We start from the raw sequence: 27,595 nt of genomic DNA on the forward strand, positions 1-27,595 counted from the left end.
CAGGCTCATACACCCAAGCACTACAGTGGATTTTGGTTAAACACACTGAGAATTAATGCAATACGCGAGACTAAATGGGCTGCTGTTAGGAACTGAGAGCTTCCTTAAAAAAGGAATTTTTTTCACACTGGCATAGCACTTCCTGCATGGTCACTCTCACAGGAAAATAAAAGGGCTTTAATGTGAATGAGCATTAACTGCACAGACAGGTTACGATAGAGACAGGAGGAAAGCACTGAAAATCTATGCTGCAAATGCACAGTTTGCCCATATAAACAGCATTCACACAAGGACCATGTTGTCGCTATAACTACACTTGTAAAATGTTCCTGGTGGACACCTGGCTTACCTCCCCTGGACTAGCTGCAAATGGAGCCCCTGCTTCCTCCCTGAGGCTGGCACCTAAAATAAAGTGCCATGCACTCCCATGCTGCCACTGCCCTTCGCCTTCAAGGCAACTGTAGTAAGAGGCAGAAATCCCAGACACTGCAAATCTACTTGGATGGAAGGGGTCACATTCGTGTAAGAGCAGCACTCCTTTCTTTTTTTCTCTCCATTAGAACTGGTCATTTTTATTTGCAATTTCAAAGGTTTTCATCAGCTTTAAAGTTCAACTACAAGGAAGAAAGAGGAGTTGACTTATTCTCTTAAATAAATCCTACTTCTGATCAGCTTTATAGGAGTGAAGGTAAAACCTAAACAGTAAAATGGCACTTAATGCCATCTGTACCAGCAGCCTTATTTCTGAAACTCCTCCCTGCTATTTCAAGGTATTAAAAAAAAACTCATTTATGATTGTGTGTATGGCTGAAGCCTTTCTGTGTCAAAGCATAAGGGAATTCGAAATTTGGGAAGGAAGGTTTCATCTAAAAGGCAGATAAACATGGAAATTGGGGGAGATCCCGTAAAAAGACAACTACATTAGATTTGGCTCTCTCCTGAACCAGCACGTTTAGATGCATAGCTTGGACTGGTCTGTTTTACCAGCCAAATTATGGTCTTAACCTTTATGTTAAGCATCAGAGGATTCCAACAATAACGAGTAATTACTGAGGATGGGGACTACAGGAATGACGCACAGGGCACACAAAAGGGACTACAAGAATGACACACAAAAGCAGAAATGTGGGATTAAAACCAACCAAAAATTAGTCAGACATTTTAAACCAGATGGCATTTCCTCTTCCTAGCAGTCTGATGTGCTAAAGCCAAGCACACACGCTATGACAGCAGATGGAAATCACACAGCTTTGTTTATGTTTGGGACCTACAGTAGAGGGAACCATGCAAGTTTAAGCAGGGAATAATCACCCAGAGCCAAGAGAAATAGGTGCTTTTTTCAAAATACCAGTCCATAATTGGGCAGGAGTTATAGTCAATAAAAAACTCTAGACAATTCAGTAACAGGAAAACCCAGGAGCGTTCACTAAATTGCATTCAGGTGGAAAGAGGTAGTTTGAACCTCTTTGGCCACCTCCTCAAAACTGCACCTGACCACAATGCGTTTTATAACCTGTCAAACACATTTTCTTCTCACCAACAAAGCCATTTTACTTTCTTTCCCCTTCCACTTCACCCAAACTAGTTACAGTCTTCCAACTAACATCAGTCCTTGGCCACCCTACGATCTATCACAAAACCTACTCAGGAAGGCTAGAGGATAACTTTATATTGACTACTCTTCAAAACCAGACCTCAGGGCATCACAGACTGGGACTGGAGCTTTGTCTGCTTTAAACACAAGCAACAAAAATTAAGTCTTTCACTTAAGCAGTAATTTAACCTCATTGTGTTCCCAGGCACATCCCTTTGTACCTTTTTACTTGCCACCATAAGGATTTGCCAAGAGTTGCTATGAGGGACCGTGGGACACGGAGGCTCTGGGGCACACACACAGACCACCCATCCACCTCTACAGCACACACCACCAGCTCCTCTGCATCCCAGCCTGCTGTTACAGTTAGCAGCATCCAAACTCTGAGACTGCACAAGAGGACAAGACACTTTCTTTCTGGCAGACATCTTAAGCTTTCAACTCCCTACGAAGCCCTTCCATTTTCAGAACTTCTATCAGCCTCATACTAAAAATAATTCAATAATAGTCCTCTGCTTGCTTACATGCCCATCCCAATAGCATCAGAATGCATTAAGTGAAGAGTGCTCATTTATGCTGCTGTAGCATTTTTCCTTTCAAAGTTTTCCAATCTCTTTATAAACGTTGACTAATGAGTCAGGCAGCATTTACCCAGTTGCCTGGAAAACAGATACACCTTTTTTTATTTTAACAACATGAAGAAACAAGAAGTGAATCATTCACAGAGACAGGAACAGAAGCTGGGACCCTCAGCTCCTATTAATGTGGTGTCTCCTTGAAGGCGAGTCTCAGAATACTTGCTTGCAAGATGACTGATCCATCTCTCTGGGACGCTCTGAAGATTTTCCAACCTGCAGCGCTGTGCTCTACCCCTGCTACTACTTAGCCTCAATTTCAGAAATTAAGCACCAGGTATTACAGGGAGGAAATAAATAAATAAAAGGTAGCAGAGCGCACTCCATTCAAACCAACAGCAACAAAAAATAGCCATCATGCAGAAGACTGCATTTCACCAGGCGTTATTAATTCAATATTCTGTTGTCTCTCACACCACTGTTCATTCAACGTGAATTGTCTCAACAAGGACTTCCTAATTAACACATGGAAAGGCTACTAGAATAAAATATATTTTTGTGACATCATTTGTGCGTCTGTTATCCACAATGGAAACAGCTTCACATTTAATTGTGTACAGAGCCACATATGCTATCCCAGCACACAGGAGCAAAGTGACCACTTCAATGCTGCAAGCAATTCTCGTGCTGCCCCGTCATTTCTAGCAGGATGCCATCTACGTGCCTGTGCAAACTGACTGAAAACTCCTGTGAACCTTACCTGCAATACTGCCCGCACAGGCGTCCCCAGGTGTGTTGCACTCACCATGGCCCTGCTCCAGCATGGCACTTAACGCAAGCAAGCCTAACTGCGCAGGGAAGGCAGGCACCTGGCACTTCCCAGTCTTACCTCTCCTAAGCCCAGGCACTCCGGGGACCTCTGCTATCCTGCCGCAAAGTGACAAACTAAGTGGCAACCTCTTCTGCTCCACACTAACAGTCTCGGCAAGAAACCAAGTATTTTCCCCACACTGTGCTGAAAAACTAACCTCCCTGGTCTCCCTGAGACCACTCAACCTGGAACTGAAAGCTCAAGGCTAACCTCTGCCTCATACCACAGACCTAAGAAAAGCTGAGGCCAAGAAGCCCGGTTTCCATGTAAACCAGCAATTCAGGCAGCCCTCCTCCAGCCAAGCCTGCACACTCCTCTCCACTGTATGAAATACAGAACATACTGCTGAGACTTAGCAATCCATAATGATTTCCATCAGTGGAGCAGTATGTTCTTGCTTTCTCCTGAAAATGAGGGGAAGAAGGGGAACGACAAGAAACAAAAAAAACACCGCCAATAAAGAAAAAGAAAAGAAAAAGACTGCCGTCATCGCCACAGGGAAGCAGAGACACAAACCACAACTCTGCATGTATGCCAGCCTTGCCAACGCTTGGATCTGAAGGCAAAGAAGTCCGCTACAGCAGGATGTGAAGAGCAAAGCCAAAATTCCCTGCTAAATATTGCTGCCAAACAAGCCATTTCTTGTCAATATTTGTAAAACAAATTGAGCCTGTGCTGTAAATACCCCTGCATCTGTGCGCTGTTTGTTTCAGCATGAAGTCTTGCAAATAAGCTTCATAGGATACTTGCAGTGGGAAAATAGCTTGAGCAACTCTGGTAGGACTCAGCTGTTCAGGCCCTACAACTAGCCCTTTGTAACTAGTGACAGGCAGCCTCTCACGGTATCACTGCAATGAGGTGGACAGCAGTTTGCAGCCACCTCTATACACACCCAAAAAAAAAAAAAAAAAGGAAAACAATCTTTCACGGAAAAAAAAAATATTTAAAAGTTACCTCAACACTGTGAGATTGAGTTCAAAATGCATTAAAAGTTTAACAAGCAAATCAACCACAAAACCCGGCTCAGGCTCAAACCATTTAGTTGTTTGCATACATTAAGACCTCCTTTGCCAGAAGCCAATCTTTCAGTTCACCTTGCCCCATAAGAAAAGTTCACAGATTCTGTTATGACATCCCTCTGGAGGAGGGAATGACAGAACAGTCACCTCTGACAAATTGCCAGCTACAGTTGGACAGATCATCTATTTTTTCCAGATTACCCCAAATGAGTGATCTGAAAGGAAGGACTGCTCAACCCCCAAAGACAGAGTTTCAGCTATTGCCATGTTACAACACCCCGTCTACTGCCTGTCACTAGGCAAGTGGCAATCTGATTGTGACATTACTGGCATCAAAGCAAATTTTGGGAACCTAGAAATCTATTCCCAGGTCTCCCAACCTCTTGCAGCATGACCTTCACCTGGCTGCTTCACTCTCTGGGAATAACTCACCGTTCTTTATGAATATGAATATATGAAGCTCCTTAAATACTTCCCCACCATAGTCAGAGGAAAGGCACTGCAAGTACCACGCTTCCTATGAAATGTATTAAAGCATTACCTTGAAGAGACTTTAAATACATTTCTTACAAGTAACTTCCTCAACAAAGTTTGGTTTAGATGACAACATTTGGAAAAGGAGAGCATATTAGTGTTTGAGGAACTGAAGTTTATTTTACAGCAAAACCAAACAACGCATTTCCCTCCCCATCACCATCACTTAAAATCTTGGGAGCAGAGACTGATTGAACTAACTGCCAAAACTTCCCTGGATTTCAAACTGAAGGCCTAAACACTGAATCTTTCCTTCCCCAATCAGAACTAAAATAAAACCTGGTAATGGTTATTGCTTATAGCAGCATTTTGAAGAGCCAGATGAACAGCCTCATCATTCCAGTGGTTGTACACACGTGCCACGTGCACAGACACACGATAAGCAGCAAGTCCCCAACACAGAGGCAGCCTAAACCAAAAGGGAAACAGAAGACACCGAAAGGTAGCAACCACTCCCCAGTCACAAACAGGGCCAATTAGAAACTAAAGCCAAGAACCTAGCCCAGTATCCTATTTGCTAGCCCTCACTACTGACAACCAAAAAATGTTTACCAGTGCTTTCATTAGAAAGGGAGACTGGATTTCAGAGCTATGCCAGATCTCCACACAACCTTCTCCTTGTCAGAGTCAACACAATTTATTTGTTGGCTTTTCAGGTGGGTGGCTTTTCAGCCAGGTGGGAAGTGGTACAGGCTTCACTGACCTCAGAGGAGCAGCCCTGCTTTCTGCCAGCAGATGAGTTGGAACACTGTCCCCATTGGTTGGGCAGAGACGAAAGTGTCTGTGTGTTTGGATGAGCCCAGCAGAATGCAAACAGAAAGCAGAAGCAGAGGACTCCGTGGGAGAGATACCTGCCTGGTAGCAGGGGGAGAGCAAGACAGGTTAACCAACAACAAGAGCACATTAACTTTGATTTACCAATGACTTATTCTGGGTCATTGCTTGATGGATGGAGGTTGGTTTCAAAAGTATAGTTTTAAGGGAGCCACATGATTTGCAGAGCTGACTTAGATTTGTCCACAGCATACAATTTCTTCATACCATGGCAATCCACCCAAACACATAGGTAGGCAGCAAGCTGTTCCTCTGCAGTGCAGGAAGGGGCATTTGCCACCTGCAGGCAAAGCTCTCGAAGCTGCAGAGGCAGAAAGGCACTACGATACACGAGCTAAAACCACAGGCAATATGTTATTGAGCAGAACCACACTGGAGGCTTTCACATCTGCTAACCAGAAAGTACACACCTGTTCATTCCTTCCCCCACAAGCAGCCACTTACAAAAACAAGTTTCCCTGCCTTCACATTAAAAATTGCCATGGACCTATAAAATCACAGAGGAAGTTCTTTAAAAGAAAGCACATTTTACTGAGAAAAACAAATGGGTGGCTGCTTCAAAACCAAGCAAACAGCCATACTGCTCGTGCAACATTTGCTCTCGGAGCAGAACTGCCTTGCCCTCCAGCTGAGGTGGGATTCCTCCATCCCCGGCTTGTGGGAAAGCTGGAGCAGTCAAGAGTTTCCATGCTACGTGCCCCTCATGAAAGGTGATGCTAGCTGGGGTCTCCAGCTTCAGGCTGAAACACATGCTGTCAGAAAAGTGACAACAACCATAAGGAAAAAATTATTCCCCACCGCTGGTCCAAAGGAGAAGAGGACAAGATGTAGGCTTCCTACAGCTATGAAGAAACTGCACAGAATGATGTGGGTTCAGTTACAGGCAAAAAGTTTCAGAGCCATCAAAAAAGCTAAGCCAGCAATAAAAGCCAAAAGGGGAGAGGGGAAAAAAAGGAGAAACACAGTGTGACACATACCCACAGTCTATCCAGCTTATAGTACCTCGTCCTTTCACCTCCTGGGCCACGCTGGACAGTAACCTGAGTGAGCTTTCTGCAGCAGCAGCTGGAAAACAAAATAATAATAATAAACAACAACAACATTATTACTCCACACAGAAAAACACAACGGTGCAGTCCTTCGTTCTGAAGTACTGGAAGAACATTTTGTCTAATCTGAAGGAAGCAGTATGAGAGGGATCAGTAAAATTTTCTGTAAATTTTCTGTAAATGCTGGCTTCAGCTGCAGCTGGGTGGCTCCTTCCCTCCGCCCTGTCAAACACACTGATATTCATACATCCAGGCATGCTCCCTGACCTACAGCTATGTAGCCATACTGTATCCTCTCCTGCAAACCAGCTTCCATCCCAGCACTGCCTTCTTCCTGTGGCTGGGCATTAACCAGTTTGTACCACTGCCTGCTAATTAGAGCAACTGCATTTAGGACCTTCATCAGCTGTAAGGGCAAGTCATTCAGCAGGTCTGCTTAACTAAATTCTACCCGTCATACACAGAAAATAACACACTTATCTTCACAATAACCCTGGGAGATACACAAACCCACAGTCATAAGGAGCTCAAAACTATTAGCAGAAAGCACCCAGAAAAGGTCCTTCCAAGAACTGGCTGTATTATAAATACTCAGCTGAGATTTTTACAACGCCGTGCGCCACATGTAGATTTTGAAAATCACTTCCATTCCAAAACAGTCTTATAAATTGTATTAAGCACAGAATAAAAACGGGACAAAAACTTGGGAGAGAAAAATACAGAGGTTCAAACAAGTATCAGTTCCCCCAAAAATCTAAAAGAAACCGTTTCCTGCCTCAATAAACAGAAATCAGAAACCCAGAGCCTCTTCCAGATCTATTTAAACTGCTGCTGCTCTGCAACTACTTCAACTAATTGAATATAAGAATGGCTATACTAGGTCAGACCAAATGCCTCTATACACCAATATCTTGTCTCCCAACATTTGGGAAAGTGAAGGCCTATATAATAGGTCAGAGTAGACAAGTAGAGCAAGCGAGTAGTGATAGCCCCCCACCAAATAATCTCTAAAGCCTCCACAATTTTTATCTCAACCATCTCCTGAGCCAGAAATGGCTTCTTTGTATTCGACAGCCTTTGCCTGGGCCTGATGCCATCAGAGACGCCAGCCCACACATGTTAGCTCTCAAGAAACTATCCTACCCCCACACCTGATAACATGCAACTGCCCCCTCTCTCCAACGCAGGGATGTATACACATGGGGGAATTCTTCGCATGTACTTAAGAGTGGAACAGTTCGACAAACATCCTTTAAAAAAAATAAGCATTCAGGATAAGACAGACTTGTCCCAGAAGACTCAGTAAGTTGAGCAGCCCTGGCAGGATACCCAGCTGGTAGGGTGAACTAAACGTCTCCCATAAATGAGGACATCTCCTAAAACCAATGAATTTTCTGCATGAGAGAAATTCTCATCTAGTTTTGCTCAGCTGAGTAGCAAAGCCTTTGTTCCAGCGGTACAATCAGCTGGCCAACATCTCATCACAGCTGGGGATGTACATCTGGGATTTAAATTGCACCTCCGAATTCCTATCTCTTTTTTCCCCTCCCATCTTTCTGTGTAACAGTTTGGCAAGAGATTTCTAATTGTGCAAGGATCACTGTTCTAGGAAGAAGCATTAATCCCACAGTCAGCTCTGCATGCAATGCTTTTAGGCTGCTAAAACCAACCAATTAAATAACAAAAACAGAAAAAAGAAATCTCTACAACACAGCTTTTGAACAATGCCCATAGGGCAACATTTATTTGATGAGTGTCAGAGCTGAAGTGTTCTGGTTGTGCTGCTAAAAATGAAAGCAACCACCACTTAAAATATTAAGCAAAAAAAGAAAATTTTCCCCTTAAAAAGCTGAATAATACAGATGTCTTTTTTATCTAAAGTGTTCCTTTCAAAATCAAAAAGCGTTAGAAACCCTTTTATGACTTTCACTTTGAACCTGTTACTACAAAACCATTTGGCCAAGTTCAAGCACTCAAAGTTCCCCACTATAGCAAAACACAAATATTTTAACAAAAATTAAATCACATATATTATTTTAACTGTTCCAGAATAAGCATATATTTAGGAAGCAAAGGTAATTATTCCAGCACTTGCACATTTTTGTCTGCAAAATTCTGACATGGTGGGGGCAGGGAGGAAGGGTATTGGGTTGCCACATACTGCTCTGATTTGCCACACTATGAACCCAGAGCAACTCCACCAACACCGTTTTGCTTAATTAAGACCTTTGCAACAGGTCAGAAAGGGAGGACCAAACCCTGAAACAAAGCATTATCTTGTATTGCTTGCCTGCAGGAAGGAAAAGGCAGCAGCGACAAAAACAAAACCAACGCAGCACTAAGGAAGATCATCCACAACAGCATTCGGCACTTGCATATGGAGCTTAAACATTGCTTCCTCATTTTACATGGAGTCACACAAAGCAACACAACAAAACAAACAGGCGACAAAGGAGAAGAGGTACAGCGGGAGCAGAACAGAGCAAAAGGAAGAGCAAACAGGTAAGAGCAAGAGTGAGCAGCCATAAAGGAGAGCCTGAATGAGAGAGAAGACATTAAGAGATTAAAGGGACAGGTGGGATGACGTGAAATCAGCCACTTCTCCCTCTTACACAAGCAGATATTTTTTTATTTTTATATTTTGTTAATTAGAGTTGAAAGACAACCATGGAACACCCAAAGCTGTCAGAAACAAAGACGGATTGATTTCAGAACTATAACTATTCATTAAGCCTTTCAGTGTCACCAGGAAATGGAAAGTTGCAAACTACTGTGATAAACACACCAGAAAGCTCTAGCTATCCCTATTAGGAGCAGCCAGTTTTGGAGATAAAGCCAGAATAAAGTACATTTTTGCCAATGTGGCAAAGCAATTAGAAGACCAAATTAAGAAAACTCCAATCTTGAAACATCAGTACCCTCTGTGTTAGGACAAGGACACCGGTACTGAAGAAGCACCTTGCAGTCATGTAGAAGCACCTTGCAGTCACGTAAGGCAACACTGAACAGACAACACGTAAGGGCAAAGAGCCAAGTTATCTGAGCATGTGCACAGGTAACCGAACGTGCACGCAGATCTTCAAACGCACATACCTTGCTGGGCACAAAGAGCTGTGACACCAAAAGAAAAAAAAAAGCCCTTACCAGACTTGGAATACAGCACTAGTACATTATTCCGTGTCCTGAGAAGCTTCTTAAAATCCTTGTGGTCACTTATTTTTTCTATGAGGGGAGACACCTTCAACGAGTACACCAATGCCGGCAAGAATGCCTACAGAAACACAAAGCCAGAAACGTTAGTAACAGCTCCCATGCTGAGAAACAAAATACAAAGGCAGACTGCTTTCAAAATTGCCTTGATCTTTTTCCATAATCTTGAGACACACTGCCTTAAATAAACTACTGTATTGATTTGATCAGCAAAAGGAAAAAAAAAAAGCAACCATGCACATGACTTATTGAAACTGGTCCAATACCACTCCCAGCAAGCATCCTGAAGTGGAAAGATGAGATAAACACAACATCAAGAAATATCGTTTTAGTTAAGAAGCCATCCCCTTTAAAAGTTTGTTCCCTAGTCACATAATCAGATAAAGATTCTTATGTAAATTTAATATACTGTAACAAGAGAAGCAGCAAATTACCACTCAAGAGCACTCTTGTCCCTAGATCTCAGAAGATGCTGCAAACTCAGTCGAGTACTTTGAAATTCCACAGAAGACAGCGAGAGCCACAAAGTTAAAATAACCAACCCGCGCTGACACAGAGCAGATGAAGGAAACAAAAACAGAATTTGCAAGTAATCCAGCACCCAATCCAGCACTAACCACAACCCTCTCCCACCCGCCCTTCCAAAGTGGAACAGGGCTTAAGTTTTCCACTGGCCATACCGTACCTCACACACACACCAGTGCCTTTGCCGCAAGACCAAGTTTGGCTTCCACTGGCCACGTGGAAGACACGGCATTTAATCTCTCTGCAACTCAGTTCTATACCTATGCAAAGAAATATTTTTTGTTGTTGCATCTTTTGGTCTATTTAAATCATGACCACTCCAGAACAAAGTCTGTCTTTTATCCTACGATAAAGTAAAACTCTTATCAAAATACAACCATAACCTCAGCTGGGGCCTTCACTGCTTATCCGTACTGCAATAATCTTATAATAATAATAATAAATAATAATAATCTTATCCATCACGCTATGCTGCCTCCCTTCTGCACTGTACTGAATTCATACTAATGGAATGATTATGGGAAGCTTAGCTGGAGAAATTATCTGGTTTACATTCACCTTACAGTAAAACCTTAACACTTAATTGCTTGGCTAAAAGCTTTAGCTCATTTGCCTAACACACACAAGAGGTCCAACGTTTTCTTAATTACAGAACTAATTTTGATCAAGCCTCATTCCAACTGGGCTGGAAAATGTGTCCAGGGTAGATGCGAAGAAATAAGAGGCTGTTCTTGCATCCCGGGTATTACAGACTGCAGCATTCAAAACAAGGCACTAAGCCAATCGAAGTCAGAACACGCAGCCCCAGGCGCTACACTTCATTACAAATTCAGCTATTTGCAAACACCACAGTCACTGAGGCACAGAAACAAAACCTGCACCTACAAAACATATTTTATAAGTGCCAGAAGTTTTCACATGCAGAAAGGGGAAGGGGAGTTTTGGGATGCAGAGGGTAGAGGAGAGAGGCTGAGCTGAAATGGGGGTCGTCCTCAAAACAACCTCAGGATATGTTCAGGAATTTAAAGTTACTACAAGATACACCTTTAACATAAAACATAAAAACACAATAGGCCACACAGGCTTAGAGTGAACAAGTTACCCCACTCCGCAGGCAGGATTCTCACCACCGAGCCCTGCTGACCAGATGGTCTAACTGTGAGAAGGGAAAAAACACATTTGCAAGTCATCCCCTACCTTCGGCCTAAATGTCCTTGATGCTTTATTTCAACCGAGGGACTTGCATTCTTCTAAATCCAGATGTCCGGAGCTCAGCCTTCCTACTTCAGGCTGATGCATGTGAATCATTTCTGTATTTTCTGAGATAAATACATGGTGTTGCCAATCAAAGTAGACAAATATAGTTGTGCTAAGTGGGGTGACAGAGAGATGCAAATTCCTGCTGAAAACTCATCGCAATCAAAAGCTGTACAGGAGGGATTACATTGACTTACAAGCAGATCTCTTTAATCCTAAGTATTTCTTCAAAAACTTTTTCCTTCACCTCAACTTTTTTAACTATCCAAGTGTCTTAAAGTATTACTTATGTCTTGAGTTATAGAAGGCTAAACCTAAACTTTACTGAGACTAAGGCTGAACACAACAGGGAAAAAGTGAAACTACAGGTCGCTTTCTTCCTTTAGAAAACGACTCAAGGATATTCTAGTCTATGAACTCGCTGCCAAAAAGAAAGAATTGGACTAAAAAAGCCACAAAGGCCACGTTCAACATGACACCAAATGGTATTATGAACTTTGTTTAAAGCATCTGTACAGTTTTACCGATAGCTTGGAAGCACATGTATTTCATGTCTTTGCTAGATGGAAAGGCTGTTTAGCCAATTTCAGTTAATTTTTTTTTTTCCTTATAATGGCAGAGCTATAAACCTCTTGAAAAATTGGATTCTGGAAACAGTGACAGCTTAAACTACTGCCATGTCGGTGTTGCCGCTAACAGAAAACTCGCTGTTCGCTGTGCTGGTGGAACAGCAGGCACTTGGAGGGAGAAGCATGTCGCATTGCATATATCCACTGCTACTTCGCCCAATTCCCCCCCAGGTGTCAAATCAATACACGTTACTCATTTTCCTGCACTTCTACTACAGCAGCTCTCTCTGATCCTATGGTTTAGACCAAAACACACTGGGAAAGGCATTGTGCATACAAGCGCACCAGTCAGGCCTGCCGAATAGATCATCATCTCCCTTTAAGATTAATGTTACAGCCTCTCCTGGTTATAAAACCCAAGAAGTCCAAGCCAAAGGCATCAGGTTGGACAGAAACACCCTGCCTGCACATATAAGGCAGCCGCAGCAATAGTGGGAGGTTATCAGCTGAGCTGAAAAGTTCACCCCCTCCCAGTATGTATTTGCACTACATGGTGTTTGCAAACTGATAAGAATTAAGTAGTTCCACACTCTCCAGCTTTCTCCCACTGAAATTAATGAAGACCCTACCCAGGAATAAATGAGAGGCTAGTTTATCACCAAACCTCCTGAAGAACCGCCGCCTTCGCTACCAGCTCCACTGAAGGCAAGCCATGCCGAGCAGTTGTTTTCACCCACTGCCAGTCCCAGCCACAGGGCTGCTTTGCCCTGCTCCAGAGCCAACGTTGCAATGATCGTACCAGCAGCTACAGCCTCACCAGGGCAACAGTCAGTAGTTCTGGCAACAGCATGAAATTAAGAGGATAGGAAAAGAGAAGCCTATGGAAGCAGTTATATGCTCTTCTTCACAGAAAATCAGTCCCATATTCCTGCACAGCCCACAGGCAAAGCAGCAGTAAAGACAAGGCTCATTTGCATGTACTGTGCTGTACGACTTTAATTGTGAGATATGACTCAGGTAGATCTACTCCAGACATTTTGCTGAAGTCTTTGCAGGAAAGCTCGTCAGCCAGGGACTGCCCGATCAAACACACTTCTTGTTTAAATCCAGGGCACAAGAGGACATGAGCTCATATTAAAAAAAGTAGAGGTCAGGAAAGGTGACAGTCCCTCCTGGGCAGGAAGCCTCTTTTCATATGCGTCAGGAAGTGCTACATTCACACATATGGAACTCTATAAATAAGAAACAAGCTAAACTCTGTCACTTGAGCATCCTAAAGCTTTAAAATCTATTTACAACCACTGCTGAAAAGCTAAGGAACACTCCAAACATTTTTCTCAAGAAGCTCCCTACCTTGGTACCCATTAAAGTAGAATGCATATTAAGACCAGCGCATGCAACACCTGTGCCACCCCTGCCCCGTGACACTTATGCTGACAAGAAATAGCAATAAAACTGAGGGAAAGTCTATTTTATTTCATGCTGTGTTTGCACAGTGCCTAGCATAACAGGTTCTCATCCACAGCTGGGTCGGTGAGCTGGAACCGTCACCTGATGTGAAACTTTGGTGGAGACCTTCAGAAAAAGGCAGGCTACATGCAGCAGACTAAGAAATGCAAATCTAGTAGCACTTTTGGTTTGCAGATTTTTCCCCAGCTCAAGATCTCAGTCTGAATTTATTTTCATGTAATTTTTTATGGCATAGGTCGCACTTCAGTCACGTGATGGCAGTGTCTGATCTAAGATGCACAAAGGAGTCTCAAGTAAAACATAAGTGAGCCCAAAACCTCAAGAGAGTAAATTCAAAACTGCTGACAGACACTGCTATTTGAGTACAAGGTACAAAAACACGTGTGCTCTAGCTTTGACTCTGCTCTTCAAATCAAAGTATGTATTTAAATATATAATCTTGCAAGCTAGGTGGAAGAAGTCTGATCAGTCAAAAAAGTTTTATTCCCGCCCCAACTCCAGCAATTCCTTGCAGAGCTGCCAAACATATACAAGTGTTCCAGAGCAGCGAAGCACTCCACAACCCCACTCCCTTAGAATTGGTACCCAAGAAACATCTGAGCTTTCAGAAACGCAAAGACAGTTACAGGCAAATAACTATTTGCTAATTATACTTCCAGGACTGACACTACTGAAAAATGTGGTCATCCCTCAGGCTCTGTTTTCTCAGATCCTTGATGGTTTTGAGAAAGGAGGGTTTATTTCTCAAGTTTTTACTCTTCTCTGAATATCATTTCAGAATGAAAAAAAGGAGTATCTTTCAAGCAGCCACGAGAACTGATTTTTGTATCTTACATTATTCAAATTAAATGTGATAAATGCTTAGCTGCTCTTCACACAGAACCCAGTTCAATTTATGAGCTGCTCCCCACAAAAGCTTCACAACAGCATGGTCTTTTGCCTAGGACACGCAACATGTCTGTAGAATAATTTTGTTTGTTTTAAATCAAGGGCAATTAAAACCCATGGTTTTAAAAACAAGAAAATACAAATCAAAATTAAATAAGGAGGCACTATGAGAGGAGTAGCATCGTACACTGGACAGAAAAACTATTTCCTATTTCTCCTATTTCCAGATCAAGAGCATGAAAAAATATATATTTCCCTGGACACAAACTATGCATAAAAAATATAAACGGATAGGCAGCTGAAACAGTGCTTAGGTGCCTGAATCCATAAGTCAACATACAATTTTTATGCGCCCACCAGCACTTATATGTATAATTGGGTAGACAATTTGCATGCTATTCATCAAGAATAGCTGGGGCTGACAGGAACGACACTGATTCCAGCACTACTGCTGCTTGGCAGGGACAAAGTCTTACACTCGACCACAATTTCAAAAGCCCATTTTTCAGCAAGACATTGACTTTTATTTCTGTCTTAGCTTAACCGCCCACTGATGTCGTTCTCATTTTGGGACAACAGCATTCAACCCACCATAAATATGATCAATGAGCGACCCTGTACACATGAAACAGATTGTGTCTGACAAGGCATTTTATGTGAATCTAGCTGAAGAGCAAACCTGCCTCAAAATTCCAAGCAGCAACGGAGATGACTGAATTTTTATTTTCATAATTAATTTCTTTAGGAGGGGACTAGTCACATTTTAAACAAGGGGCTCCCCTGCTACATTAAAGTCAGGGCCAGGGGGGAGTGGGACACAACACAGGACAGGTGAGAAATCCCAAGAACAAGACCGCATCTCACCTTTCCTCTCCTACTCAGTTATCCAAATGAACCCTGTGGTGGAGAGCACATTTAACTTCAGAAGGTGGATTTGAAGGAACACCTCTGTACTGCAGTGAGGGAGGTTCATAAACCTGCAGATCAGCTGGTGGGACGGCCAGGTCCTGGGGTGCAGGCAGTGTGCATATACTGAAAATACCAGGTCTGCCTTCTCCCAGCAAGCACAAGAGAGACACAGATCTGCTATTCCCTTCCCCTCAATTTGTTCTCACTTAAAAGTACAAGATGTTCAAAACCAAAGCCCCCTTGTTGACAAGAATCACACTTTGACTGCAGATGTTTTATCTTCCTTGTTCATCATACAAACCACTCTTGACCTTGTGCAATAATTGCTTGCTTTTCACTCACAAGCCCTCCCTCTGCTGCTATTTACATTCAGGGCCGTGCTGCTTTGATCACTGAGCCATTTGTAACAAATACCTTCGAAGATGGATAGTGATAAGTAGGACAGTCCCCTGTTTTCATCCATGATTAATATCCAAAATAGCTGTAGAAACATTTTAATCAAATCGGATGAGGGGAGACGGGTTCTCTCTGTTACCCAAAGGTATCTCTAGGAAGCCTGCTAAGAATTTATTATGTGAACGAGGGGGGAAGAGAAAGGGTAGCACTTGGGTGTCAGGCTTCAGGGGTCACAACTGAAGTAGCACCTACAATCCAGCTGGGACCTCAACACAATCTTCTCCCAACCACATCTGCAGGGGTTCCCAAACTGCCATCTGCTGAGGACCCCCAGCACAGAAGTTGCAGCACTTTATCTACAACTGATCCAAAAAACCATCTACAAGCTCAACCGGGAGCAGTGACTCCAGCGCCTACAGCAGCATGGAATGGCAGGTGAGGAGCACTCCAGCAGACACACCAGATGATCAACAACTTCTGCACTGGAAGACTTACGGCAATAGAAAACCATAGTTTTGCCCGACAGATTTACATTTGCAGGCACTCCCATTGGACACTGCCTGGTTTTTGTTCATTCCCCATGAGCTCCATGGAAGAACGTATTCTTACTCTGAACATAATCCAGATCAATTAACTCACGTGTAGCCATTCAAGGAATAAAAAAAACCAAGCACCGCTGACATTTTATTGTGGTGGGTCATGTCTGCAAGAGGCAAGTGTCATTTCTTCTGTTCACAAAGGAAGGCAAGTTAAAACCCTGACACAGAGCGTCTTGTTATTCTTTATCTTAGGCTGAAGAATGCTACAAATAAGGCATTCCACTTAACATGGTACTTGCTATGTTCGCTTTTCCGAATATAGAAGACAGCAAAAAAATACCATGGAGACGTCAAGATTTGACTAGACTCTACTGTTCATGTTGTTCTTAATGCTGGGCTTTAAGGAACACAAGCTACAGGCAAAATAGTCTGTACTAAGGGTTGTTCTTATGGGCTCTGTGTAGCCAATCAGTTGTATGGCTTGTCACTAGTTTTCAAATGCTTAGTGAAGGAAAACCTATACAACTATTTAACAGGTGACTGTAATAGGGTCAATTACTAATGCTGACAAAGAACTTTCTCCTTATTACATGAAGCTTGCTCTCTCTTCAAACCAGGCATTGGTGCAATATATATTAAACAAGCTGTTGATAAAATAATGTTTCAGATATTGCTTCTGAACGAGCACATCTGGATGACTTCAGAAGCTAAGGGCATGAGCAGAGCATATGCCACATAATGCCCCTCTACAAAATGGGTTTTGAAGAAGTTTAAGTATCACCTACTCAAGAAGCACGTGAGAGATGCTATAAAAAGAAGACAAAAACACTATTAATGGGAATTAAAAACAAGAGGGTGAAAAATGCCACCTGAAAATCCTTAGCACTTTATATGGCACTTGTTATCTTCAAAGCATTGCACAAATATTAACTAATTAATCCTCACATTCTTCCGCAGGGTGATAGGAGACGAAGCTTAATTTAAATAGCCTGAGTAAGAGTCACACAGAAAGGAAGCTGTCTGCAACAGGCAAAAGGGAGGCAGCATCAGGGCAAGCTGGCATGCAGCTGATCCTAGAGCAGCACACAACCACATGCTCATGGTGTGCCATCTCCTGAGAAGTGCGGGGGGGGGGAGAGAGTCTATTTGCAGTCACCCAGCAAATGTGCTGTATGACTGTAAACCCAAAAACAGCAGACAGGACATCATTAAGGCAGCCACAAATAAGATTACCTTTATCATCTATGTTCTGCAAGTGCACAAATCTCAGCACCCTCCACCAACGCTCCCAGCTACTCTCAGCTAGCAAAGTACCAAAACTTAAGACATGCTTTGCCGTCACAATTTTTTACCATTCACAAGCTTGAAATGGTGGCAGGATCAAGGTAAACCCTAACTTACTTCCAAAGTGACCCTGTCCACATCAAGAAATTCAAGGCAATGCTATTTTGTGATTCTGGTTGCAAATTGCCCTGAGTCTTTCCATTCACAGACCTCCAAACAGAACTCTGAAGAAAGGTGAGTCTCCTTACCTCCATTTTACTGAAATAAAGGAACTCAAGGGACTGAGTCACCAAAAAGCAAAAGGAATGGTCAACAGCAGAACAAGCACCTCTTCCATCACCAATTGCCCATGACACCATGAACACACTCCTAGGCAGAAACATCACTTCTGATGACCACACCACACTTGTGGCAACATCCCAGGCCCTCTGAAGCAAACAGGCGCTTTGGCACCAAAGCCAATGGATTCAAAACATCACTCCATAAGGCACAGAACTGAGTAACAAAACCAGTCCTGAAAGCGAGGGTTTGATTTGGGAAGGGCATCTGAGGAGAGAGAGTATAGCCCACATCACAAGTTTTACAAATCCGTATTTTGATGAGGGAACAGATGAAGTAGGAATGGGGTGGGGGGACAGCAAGTAAGGGATTTCCCTCTGCAATACCCTCCCTCTGACTGCAGCTAAACACCTCCCAGAGCAGCTCCTGCAGTACAAACAGTAACTGGATGGGAAGAGGCACTCCTGAATTCAAGCCCAACTGCCAACGTGGGAAACAGCACCTGAGCACTGCAGAGGAGAAGCAGTGCTCGTACCCTGCCTGCAAACTCACGGGAGGCAAAGCCGCTGCTGCCATGCTGCAGGGCTACCTGCAACACAAAGAGCAAGCCACGTCCGAGCCGTCCCCACAGGCCTGGATTCACAAGTGCACATCAGTGCTCGCCAGCGCATTCCTGTGACGTTACTGGGACTTGAGGAGCTGGGAGCCTGAAATGTTCCTTTAGAGCCTTTCCTTGAAGGCACCGGGTTTGAATGGCACCAGGTGAAGAAGCCTGCTTCCCAATGGCTCTAAGTCGGTCAGACTCTCTTGACTCAGTTTCTCTGTCACTAAGCCAACACTCAGAAGATTAACTGCCCTTTGCCAAGTTGGCCTAAGATAACATCCATCAGTGTTTGCAGAGCAAATGGTTCCCAAATGCGTAACCCTCTTGGAAGCAGTGATTGGCCTCTGCTAGGAAAAGGACAGTACCCAATACCTCAGAGGAAATGCAAATCCACCTTGGTGTGAAACTCCTTCCCAATGCCTTTAACAGCAAATTCAGTCCTTCGAGCATGAAATGTAGCCAACCACTTGACATACCAAACAGGGCAGTATCTCTGAAGTTAAACCACAACCTCCCTATGACTCTCCGACTCATTCAAGAAATAAAACTTTACAGCAGGCAGAGATCACTGCGGTATCTTCCTCACGTGTGTGTCACATATTCATAGTGATACAGAAGACAACAACTATTTTCATTAGAAGATACTGAAGTATTTTCTTCCTCCAGCTTTGTAGTTTTCTTTTTACAAATGCAGGAAGTCTTACAGAGACAAGGATTTCAATTCTCGGAAGCCACCTCCAATTCTGGGTTCTACTGTAAAAACGAGCCCTATTTTTCAGGAGCACTATGCACGCACGACAGTAGCTGCTGTCCCGGGTGCACTGCAAGCACTCAGCACTTCCAGGAGAGAAAAAAAAAAAAACAAAAAACAAACAAACAAAAAAACCCACCACCAGATTTGAACATATAAAAAAGGACGGGCTGGAAGGAAAGATGTTGTCCTCACATACTTCTGTCCTACCAAGCAGCTGGCATTACCTTTGCTTTAACTTTACACACTAAGAACATCCCGACTTAACAGCCTCACTGACTTTGCAAACATTGACTCAAGAAAAATTTAAAAGCAGGTTTTGCAATGTCACAGCTGTAGGCTAGTTTTTTAATCCTGGCATACAGCGAGTTACATATTTCAAGATGAAAAATAGCACCTTCAAGTGCAAAATAATGCAAATTGGAAGAAATAATTTAAACTACTTGTACACAGCAAAGGGGAAAGAATTAGCTGAATCAACAGCTCAGTGAAGACATCTGCTCAGCATGCACCATCACAGAGCAAATAAAATGCTGGGGCAAATTAAGAAGGGGAAGAGAGAATAATGTGGATAAATTATAATGGTTTCATATAATTTCACTGACAACAGCAGGCCCACTCTGCTTATCTCAAAGACACCAGCCCTGCAATACCAAAGGTCCAAAAAGAAGGGCAACCAGAAGAGTTAGAAACAACAGAATCACATGAAGAAAGCTTGGGGAAAAAAAATCTTTTAATCTACAAAGAAATCATAGCAAAATACTTACACTAACATAAAACAAATGTTACAGTAAGATAAGGTCTGACAGTCACAGTGGATATAGAAGGAAATACCACAAATAACTCCATGTGTTTAGTTATTTTAAATGAAAGCAAAACTCAGTCCACTAGTAACTCCACTTGGTCTACAGTATATACTTAATCTGAGGCATGCACTGCCACGAGAATCACCAAGGACTACAGTGCCACAAGTATCACTGAGAAAAGTACTCCGTATATTAAAGGTGAGCCACAGGGAGAAAAAGCCACACTAAGACCTCTCCAGCATTTTAGGAAGAGTTCAGCCTGACTTCAGTTTCACTTGAAATCAGTAAATAAATTGCAGATAGCAGAAGTTTGTACTTCTAGACCAAGTTTTGAACAAAACAAAAATCGTGCAGAATGCACAGCATTTCTTTTCCGTCCTCCTAAACGAGCTGACAGCTAGGCCCCTGTGCCAGGGGCGAATGGCTCCATCAGAGAGGGCCGACGCTCTCTGTCCCACAATGGCAATTCTAATATTAGTACAGAACAAGCATAGGGCGATTAGCAATTCCACACTTGATTTGTATCAATTAGAGAAGCGCTCCTAGGTCATGGATTTCCAAATACATCTCACATCACGAGTGCGTAAAAAAATTAACGTAATTTTAAATTAATTATTAACTCTGTCCAGGAAGAAGGAAGAACTGTAGTTCGTGCCAATGAAGAAAAGAGTGCTTTAAAGCATGCCTTCACCAATCTTTTGAGCTATCTACGCTAAAATCTGTGATTTAAAAAGAGATGAAAAATCACACTTGAAAATATTTCCCTAAGTCTAGCAGTCTCCCTGAGGTAAGGAGTGGTCTACTTAGCGTAATGTCGATGCAACATACCCAGATCCTCCGGAATGCACTAAGATGGAGAGCACCACAGCTGAGGGACGCAGAGGCAGGTGTGCCGGGGCTGCCCACGAGTGGCCGGGGCTGCCCACGGGCGGGCGGCCGTGCCCACGCACAGGTGCACCGCGCCGAGGGAGGCAGCTCTGCCGCGGCAGAGCCGCCGCCGAGGGAAACCCTCTGCAGCCGCGGCACCGGTTTCAGGCGCTTCTCGCTCCCGAAGGAAGCGCCCGCCGGTCGGAGCCCCCGGGGCCGGGGCAGCCACGGGCTGCAGCCCGCAGCCGCTCGGGGGACGCCGCCGCACGCCGGGGTGCGTTTCCTCAGGGTGCTGGTTTTTTTGAAAGAGACACAGAAAGGGCGGGAGGGACGCGGGAAGCAGCACGGGGGCTGAGGGCTGGGGAACACCCGGGAGGAGAGCTGCCGGAGCCCGGCCACGCCGCGCCAAGCCCGCCCGGGGCGGCGGCCGCCGCGCCCAGCCCGAGGGGCCCGTCCCGCTCCCAACTTTCGCCCAACTCCGCCGGCCGCGCCGCGCCGAGCGCCGCCGCCCCGGGCCGGGGAAGGGGGACACCCCGCGCCCGCCCCCCGCCGTCCCGGGCCGCCGCCGCCGCCACTCACCGCCAGGCCGAGGAGCAGCAGCGGGAACCGCCCGCGGCGCCGCGCAGCCCCCGCGCCCTGCCCCGGCACAGCCATCCCCGCCGCCGAGCCAGCCCCGCTCCCGACCCGCCGCCGCCGCCGGGGGCTGCTGCCACGTCTGGCGGCGCAGGCGCGCTCCGCCGCTCCCGCCCGCGGCCCGGCGGCATGACGGGGATTGTAGTCCGGCCGGCCGGGGGAGAGCATCCCGCCCCCCCCCCAGAGCGCCTGCGGCCCCGCGGGGATCCCGCCCGCGGCTGGAGGGGAACGGAACCAAAGCCCACCCAGCTCTCCCACCCGCCCTCCCAGCTCCCGCCAGCAATCGCCAGCAATCACAGCTGGAAAACAATCTCCGGCCAATTTGTTTCAACAGCGACTAAAAAGTTCCAGCTCTTCTTCTTCCCCGTCCCCCTGGCCTCCCTTCCAGGACTGGATTTTTGTGCCTCCCCCTCTCTCCCGGTGTGCACCTCACCCTGAAAAGCCTTCTGGTAAATAACCTTGCTCTTGTCTCTTTTTTGTGAGGGTCTTTAAAATCTTCTGCTGATCTTAGATGTGGGGTAAGAGGTGAATAATGGAACAATAAGGAAAGGGGAGAGAGAGTTAACTGGAAGAGAGGCTTAGAAACTAGGACGAGAGGCTTAGAAACAAGGACCTGTCCTCCTTGTAAGTTGTTCCCACTTGTTATCATTAAATCCTAAAGAAGCCCACTTTAACCTCACACACCAGCAACGATGCCAAAGCGCAAGCAAATAAATGCGCTCTGTCTGACCAGGACCAATTTGTGCAACCTCCATTATAATCGCACTGTTTGAATGATCGCTGCATCCGGACAAACAACTCGGTCTGTGCCCCTAGTTAGGCACGTTCAGTGAGCCAGCTTTGCCATGCAAGGACATCCCAGATGTCCTGCCAGTAATCTTAATGTCAAAGCGGGTCAGCTGTCTTATAATTGGCTTCCCACAAACAGAAGGGATCTTCACCTACCGCCCAGTGGCCATGTGAAATTCTTCCTTGGCTCAGAAACATCAAAGGAAAATCAAAGGCATCTTTTTGAGTCTGATCCTTAGAGCCGACTGTCGCCTGAGCATTAGACTAAGAGGTTGGCTGCAAGGGAGCAATTTGTAGATCCATACAGCTGACTGATCATTTCGAGCGGTGATCATGAAAACCGAATGCCATTGACATTAACAAGTCCCCTGGCGGAGATGTAATTTTGCAAAGCAGCAACACACATAGAGAAAGTTATTACTATTAACATTTCACTTTTGTGGCATCTTTCATGGCAGAACCAGAGCACACTTTTCTCAGTCACAGCTGGATAACCTTTAGCAAATCTTTTCACAGCGCTATGCCTCGCTTCCCATTTGCAGGCGGCCTCAGTTAGCCTGCCTTAAAATGGGGTTAGCAATCCTCAGCTCACTCTGAAACGCCGGTGAACGCACACATGAGGCACAGCCCAGGAGCCGTTAGGAGTCTGGGATGAGGAAGGACGCATGGCTGGAGAGAGGCTTAAGGAGGGGAAAGAAAAGGTAGGGATCTTTTCACTCTACAGTGGAAGGACCCAAACCAAAACATCCTTTGCGTCAAATATCTGCACCCCTGAGGTATATGCCATCTGCACTGCCACTTCTCACTTGTAGTCCTTACTGACTGCACTGGGATGGCTGGAGGGGTGCACTGTACTAGTCACCACCACCGCTGGTGCCAGCTTCCCAATCTTGACTCATTAGCCTGCTAGCAAAAGGCTCCAGATCCCCAATTGAAGCCCATTTCAAATAAGCTATCAAAACCTCCAGGAATAGGTCACCTCTTCCAGATGCTGTTCACCTTCAGATCCCTAGCCTAGAGCTGAAAGGCTTCTGCACACAACCACCCTGACTCATCTGGACCTTTGATCTCAGTTGGATATCCAGGTTCTCAAAGACCGTTTGAATCCTCCCATGACTCTTCTGTGTAGAAAACTGTTATATCTTCTGACGCTTCACACCACAGTAACCAGTATCAGGCGAGGCAAAAGTAACCTCAGTGTGGTGGAGTTTCTGTGCTGTGTCATCACCATACAGGATGTGCTGCCATTGTGCTAGGGAAGGATAAAATCCTGGGACACGGTTGTTTTGTCGCAGGAGTATATTTTTATCATGATGGCAAGAGGAAACATTCTCAGGAACAAAGAAAAAGGGAAGACAGAAAAAAAGAAGACAAGCTATTTCAAACTGTGCTTCTGAAAGGTTATATAAAAATCCAGTTTGGAAAGCTGCAATTCTTATATACAGAAGAATATAAAAATGATATCTACGTGGCAACTACAGCTTCTTTCTTTCAGTTCAACTCAATAATTCGTATTGACATGACAGACATTGCCAAAACTTACGAGACAAGATCATTGAGCATCTGTCTCGGGTCAAAATAATATATCAAGTATCAGCTCTAGTCAAGCCTTTACACAGTGGCAGCTACTTAATCAACCTAGTCGTGCATTACTAATGAACTCATTACAGTTGTATCTGAGTGCGCCACTATCCAGCATCCCAAGTTTTACCCTGTATCTGTTTGGCATTAATATCATATGCTGCTTGCTTCTCTGTAATTGTGATATTTGTATATGGCACCGCGAAACACTGCAAAAGCATTCATTATTTCACCACTGAGAAGCAAGAAAATTACTGCCCTTCCGATTATAGATCAGAAAACAGTAGCAGAGAGATTATAAGATTTGCCCAAGGCTATAAAACCAGACAGTTTCAGACCATGTTCATTTCCAAAGTCTGCACTGGGTCTGCTAATCCTTACCTGTCTACCTATATTCAAACACCTCTTTTACCAAGAATAAAATACAAAACTGGACTGACAGTAAGTATGTCTGTAAGGAATTACACCTTCCACATTTCCTGCGTGTTGCTGCTTTGTTTGACAAGCTTTATTCTTTGTTCTCTTTTTAACCTGAACAAGTCTCTGGAGGCCTCTTACAAAAGGTAAAATAAGTCACCTTCACCACAAAAAATGACAGCAGAGCAGACAGAAAAAGATACCAGCACTTTGCAAGCCATGCTGAATCCAGGGGCAACGTGGTCTACACTGGGACCCCAAACTACATAGCATTTGCCCAAAATGAAAGCAGGATTTGCTCACTGCCTTAGGTGCATCAAGTTCTCCTCCTTCCTTCCAGCAACACCTCTCCCTTCTTCAGTTCAGCTTCAGCCCACTGATTTTAATCTGTGGGCTTATCTCCTGTAAGTTTTGTGACATCTGTGTCATGGCACTGATTGCATCAGCTGAAAAGAGACATATGAGCTGGTTGCCATCAATGGATTGATGGTATTGTAGCCCTCGGCTCCTCATGACCTTTCCTGCAGCTCTTCAGCACATGATAGAAAGGAAGAGACAGTACCAGCCCCTGTAGGACTTTACATGGGAGTGGCCTCAGAGAAGAGGCAAAGGCATACATTACTTTTCTCCAGCTGACGCCTGTCAGAGGGGAGAGCCTGAAGGCAGCTTTCCACTCCTGCTCCCTCCTCAGCACCGGGTAGCAGGGCTGCAGATGCAGCACATCCATACGCATCAGCCAACAAGTTCCACAGAAGATTATCAGCACACCAAAATGAGGGAGATGAAGGTGCTGATGTTACATAAAAGACTGTTTCTTAGGTCAAACATTCCAGTTTCATACTTTTGCATGAACTCTTTTTAACACTATTTTGTTAATGACAGAAATACATCATGAGTCTCAACGGGCTGTGATCTACCTGTGCTTTTCACCTGGTTCACTCGCTTCACTCAATGGGAATGGCATGGAGGTGAGGCAGGATGGGGCTTAGTCTGAATGCTTTTATCCTCAATGCTCTGCAAGGATGCTGTACGCAGCCGTATTACACAGTGCCTCCATTTTCTGCATCATACCCCTTTATGTTTCTGAGGTCTAGGCCTGTGGACTTTTTGTACAGACCTTGCACAGCACAAAGAAATACACACATGCTGTGTGCTTTCATGGGAATTTTACTTTTGTACTTTATTGTTGTTGTTTCCCTCATTCTCGAATCAAAGTACTTTTGGACCACAGGTAGTCAGATGCTCTTTATATATGAAAGGAAAAAAACAGTAGGTACTGCAGGAGTCAGTTAAAAGTTGAGTACAGGTATTTTCCAAATATTTCTTCCTAGATATCTTCCATTACAGTTTTTATTGCTTTCTTTAAGTCTGAGGTCTGCTTGCCCCTTTACATTTAAGTGGCCCTACTGTTAAGAACACTGTCGTTTCTTTCACTGAATCTACAAAGCTGGACATAATGTGTTCCTGAGTAACATAAAAACTTCTACAGTATGGGCACCTTGTTGGCAGGTAGTAGATAATTTATGTCTCTCAGTTACCTACTGAGAGAATAGTTTAAACAAGATTAAAACAACCATTGGAGTCTAGCTGTTGTGCACTGACTGCAGCACTACCACATGTTTCCAAAGCACTGTGGTCAAGACAGTTTTCCAGTGATTTGCAGAAGCTTTATAAAATATTTGCAGCCTGTTTTACCTTTAGTGAATCATCAGAAAAGTGATGAGCAATGAGCTTGTGAAGAGGGCTGAAATCTAGATCTGAATTCAACGCTTAGCCCAACCACAGGTTTCTTGCATGAGGATTTATCTGTCGTATGATCTAGGGGGAGCTGATGTCTCCACCCGTAAATCAGAAATAGGTGCATTAGTGGAATTTAGCTAACACCCCTTGGATTGTGATGGCGCCTACGCACCCTAGTAACAGGGGCCCAGCTGGTTATTTTAGAACAATATAGGTCTCTATTCTGCTGGCAAAATGTTAAACTTTAATATGCAAGCTCACATCTCGAGACTGATTCTGCTGTGCTGTTCAGGGGTAGCCTCCCACTTACAGCTGGCAACAGAGAAGTAGATGGGGCTTCTTCTGTGAGTAGAGTTATTATGCCTCTGGTCTGGTTACACAAAATATTCATCCATACGAAGGACTGAATATAAAGATAGGACTATAAATACAAGATCAAAATACCATTCCATGTAAAACAGTGTTTGCACTACTGGCCTCAGTCGTCAATGAAGCTGTATCCATCCACAGTGGCTGAGCACCTGCCTCCATATTATTTCCAAATATGTATTAACATTCAATCATCAGAATATATTCGTTGCAGACTATGTTCTAGTAAATTTTTTTGTACATTTATCCTATGAGAATATATCCAATACATCTAGTATATACATATTCAGTATTTTTCCCTCTCCATATGTAGATAGATAATTTTATATCCACTTTTTTACACACGTGTATACACATATATGCACATATGTGCATATGTTAAACAGATGTTTTGTGTGGATTTATATGATTTTACATAACATTAGCAAATATCCAGTGAGTATGGTTTTTTCTCCACTTTTCAGTTTCCTTGGAATTAGTTGGTGTGATTAAGTACTGCCTGTTTGAGCTCAAGATCAGCAGCCACAATGAAGTGTATGATTATGCAGTCACTAGCTGCTACGTGCAATACGGCAAAGTTTAATGAGAGGGATTTTCTTCCTGAAAGACCTTGTCTTTGCAAAGACCACTACTCACAGTCATACAAAAAAAGAGCCGCACTGTGATGAAGCTAGCATAAAACCCCCCCAATCTTATGATCAAATCTGTCGGCTTTCTGCAGTTGTGCAGTCAGAGTAGCAACTTAGCAATTTGGTAAGGAATTTACTACGTTAGGACTTTCTCTCTCTAAATGTCCTTCTTCCCCTGCATATTGCACTATCCCATCTTTTAGTAGGGAAACACCACAGCGAATGCGGCATGGGAAAAGATATTGTAGAAGAAGCAGGGAAGCAAGTGGGAATAAGAGCTTGATCCTAACCTCTTTGAAGGTAATGGATTGACTTCAGCAGGCTTTGGCTCAATCCCCAGCTGTCAAGGAGAAAAGTCACTAAAGAAAGGCAGAAAAACAGCTGAGAAACAACATGGAAACAAAGGAGGCAGAAAGAAAAATTCTGAAGATAAAAGGAAGAAATCAGAAAGGGTAAAAGATAGAGTGTTGAGGGAAGGGAGGCAGGGGGGAGCAGTAGTGGGCATCACTGAAACATCAATAGAGAAGAGTGAGAAAAAAGCAACAGTCAATAATCCGTGAAATGAATTGTGCAGAAAGCTGATTTGCTGCTGGATTTGAAGCTGGTT

At 44.1% G+C, this 27,595-nt stretch overlaps 1 protein-coding gene across 1 annotated transcript in view; it reads right to left on the reverse strand.

Annotated features, from left to right (window-relative positions):
- Window positions 1-21,568, reverse strand: part of PDIA5 (protein disulfide isomerase family A member 5) — a 102,817-nt gene extending 81,249 nt beyond the window's left edge. The window contains exons 1-3 of the mRNA XM_064451215.1: window positions 21,410-21,568; window positions 9,621-9,747; window positions 6,405-6,492 (exon numbers count right to left, since the gene is read on the reverse strand). Coding sequence (XP_064307285.1) covers window positions 6,405-6,492; window positions 9,621-9,747; window positions 21,410-21,484 — 290 coding nt within the window. The 5' untranslated portion in view covers window positions 21,485-21,568. The remainder of the gene's footprint in view (window positions 1-6,404; window positions 6,493-9,620; window positions 9,748-21,409) is intronic.
- Between the last annotated feature and the right edge of the window lie 6,027 nt (window positions 21,569-27,595).

Source organism: Phalacrocorax carbo, chromosome 5 (assembly GCF_963921805.1).
Source record: "Phalacrocorax carbo chromosome 5, bPhaCar2.1, whole genome shotgun sequence".
In the NCBI taxonomy this organism is placed as follows: Eukaryota; Metazoa; Chordata; class Aves; order Suliformes; family Phalacrocoracidae; genus Phalacrocorax; species Phalacrocorax carbo.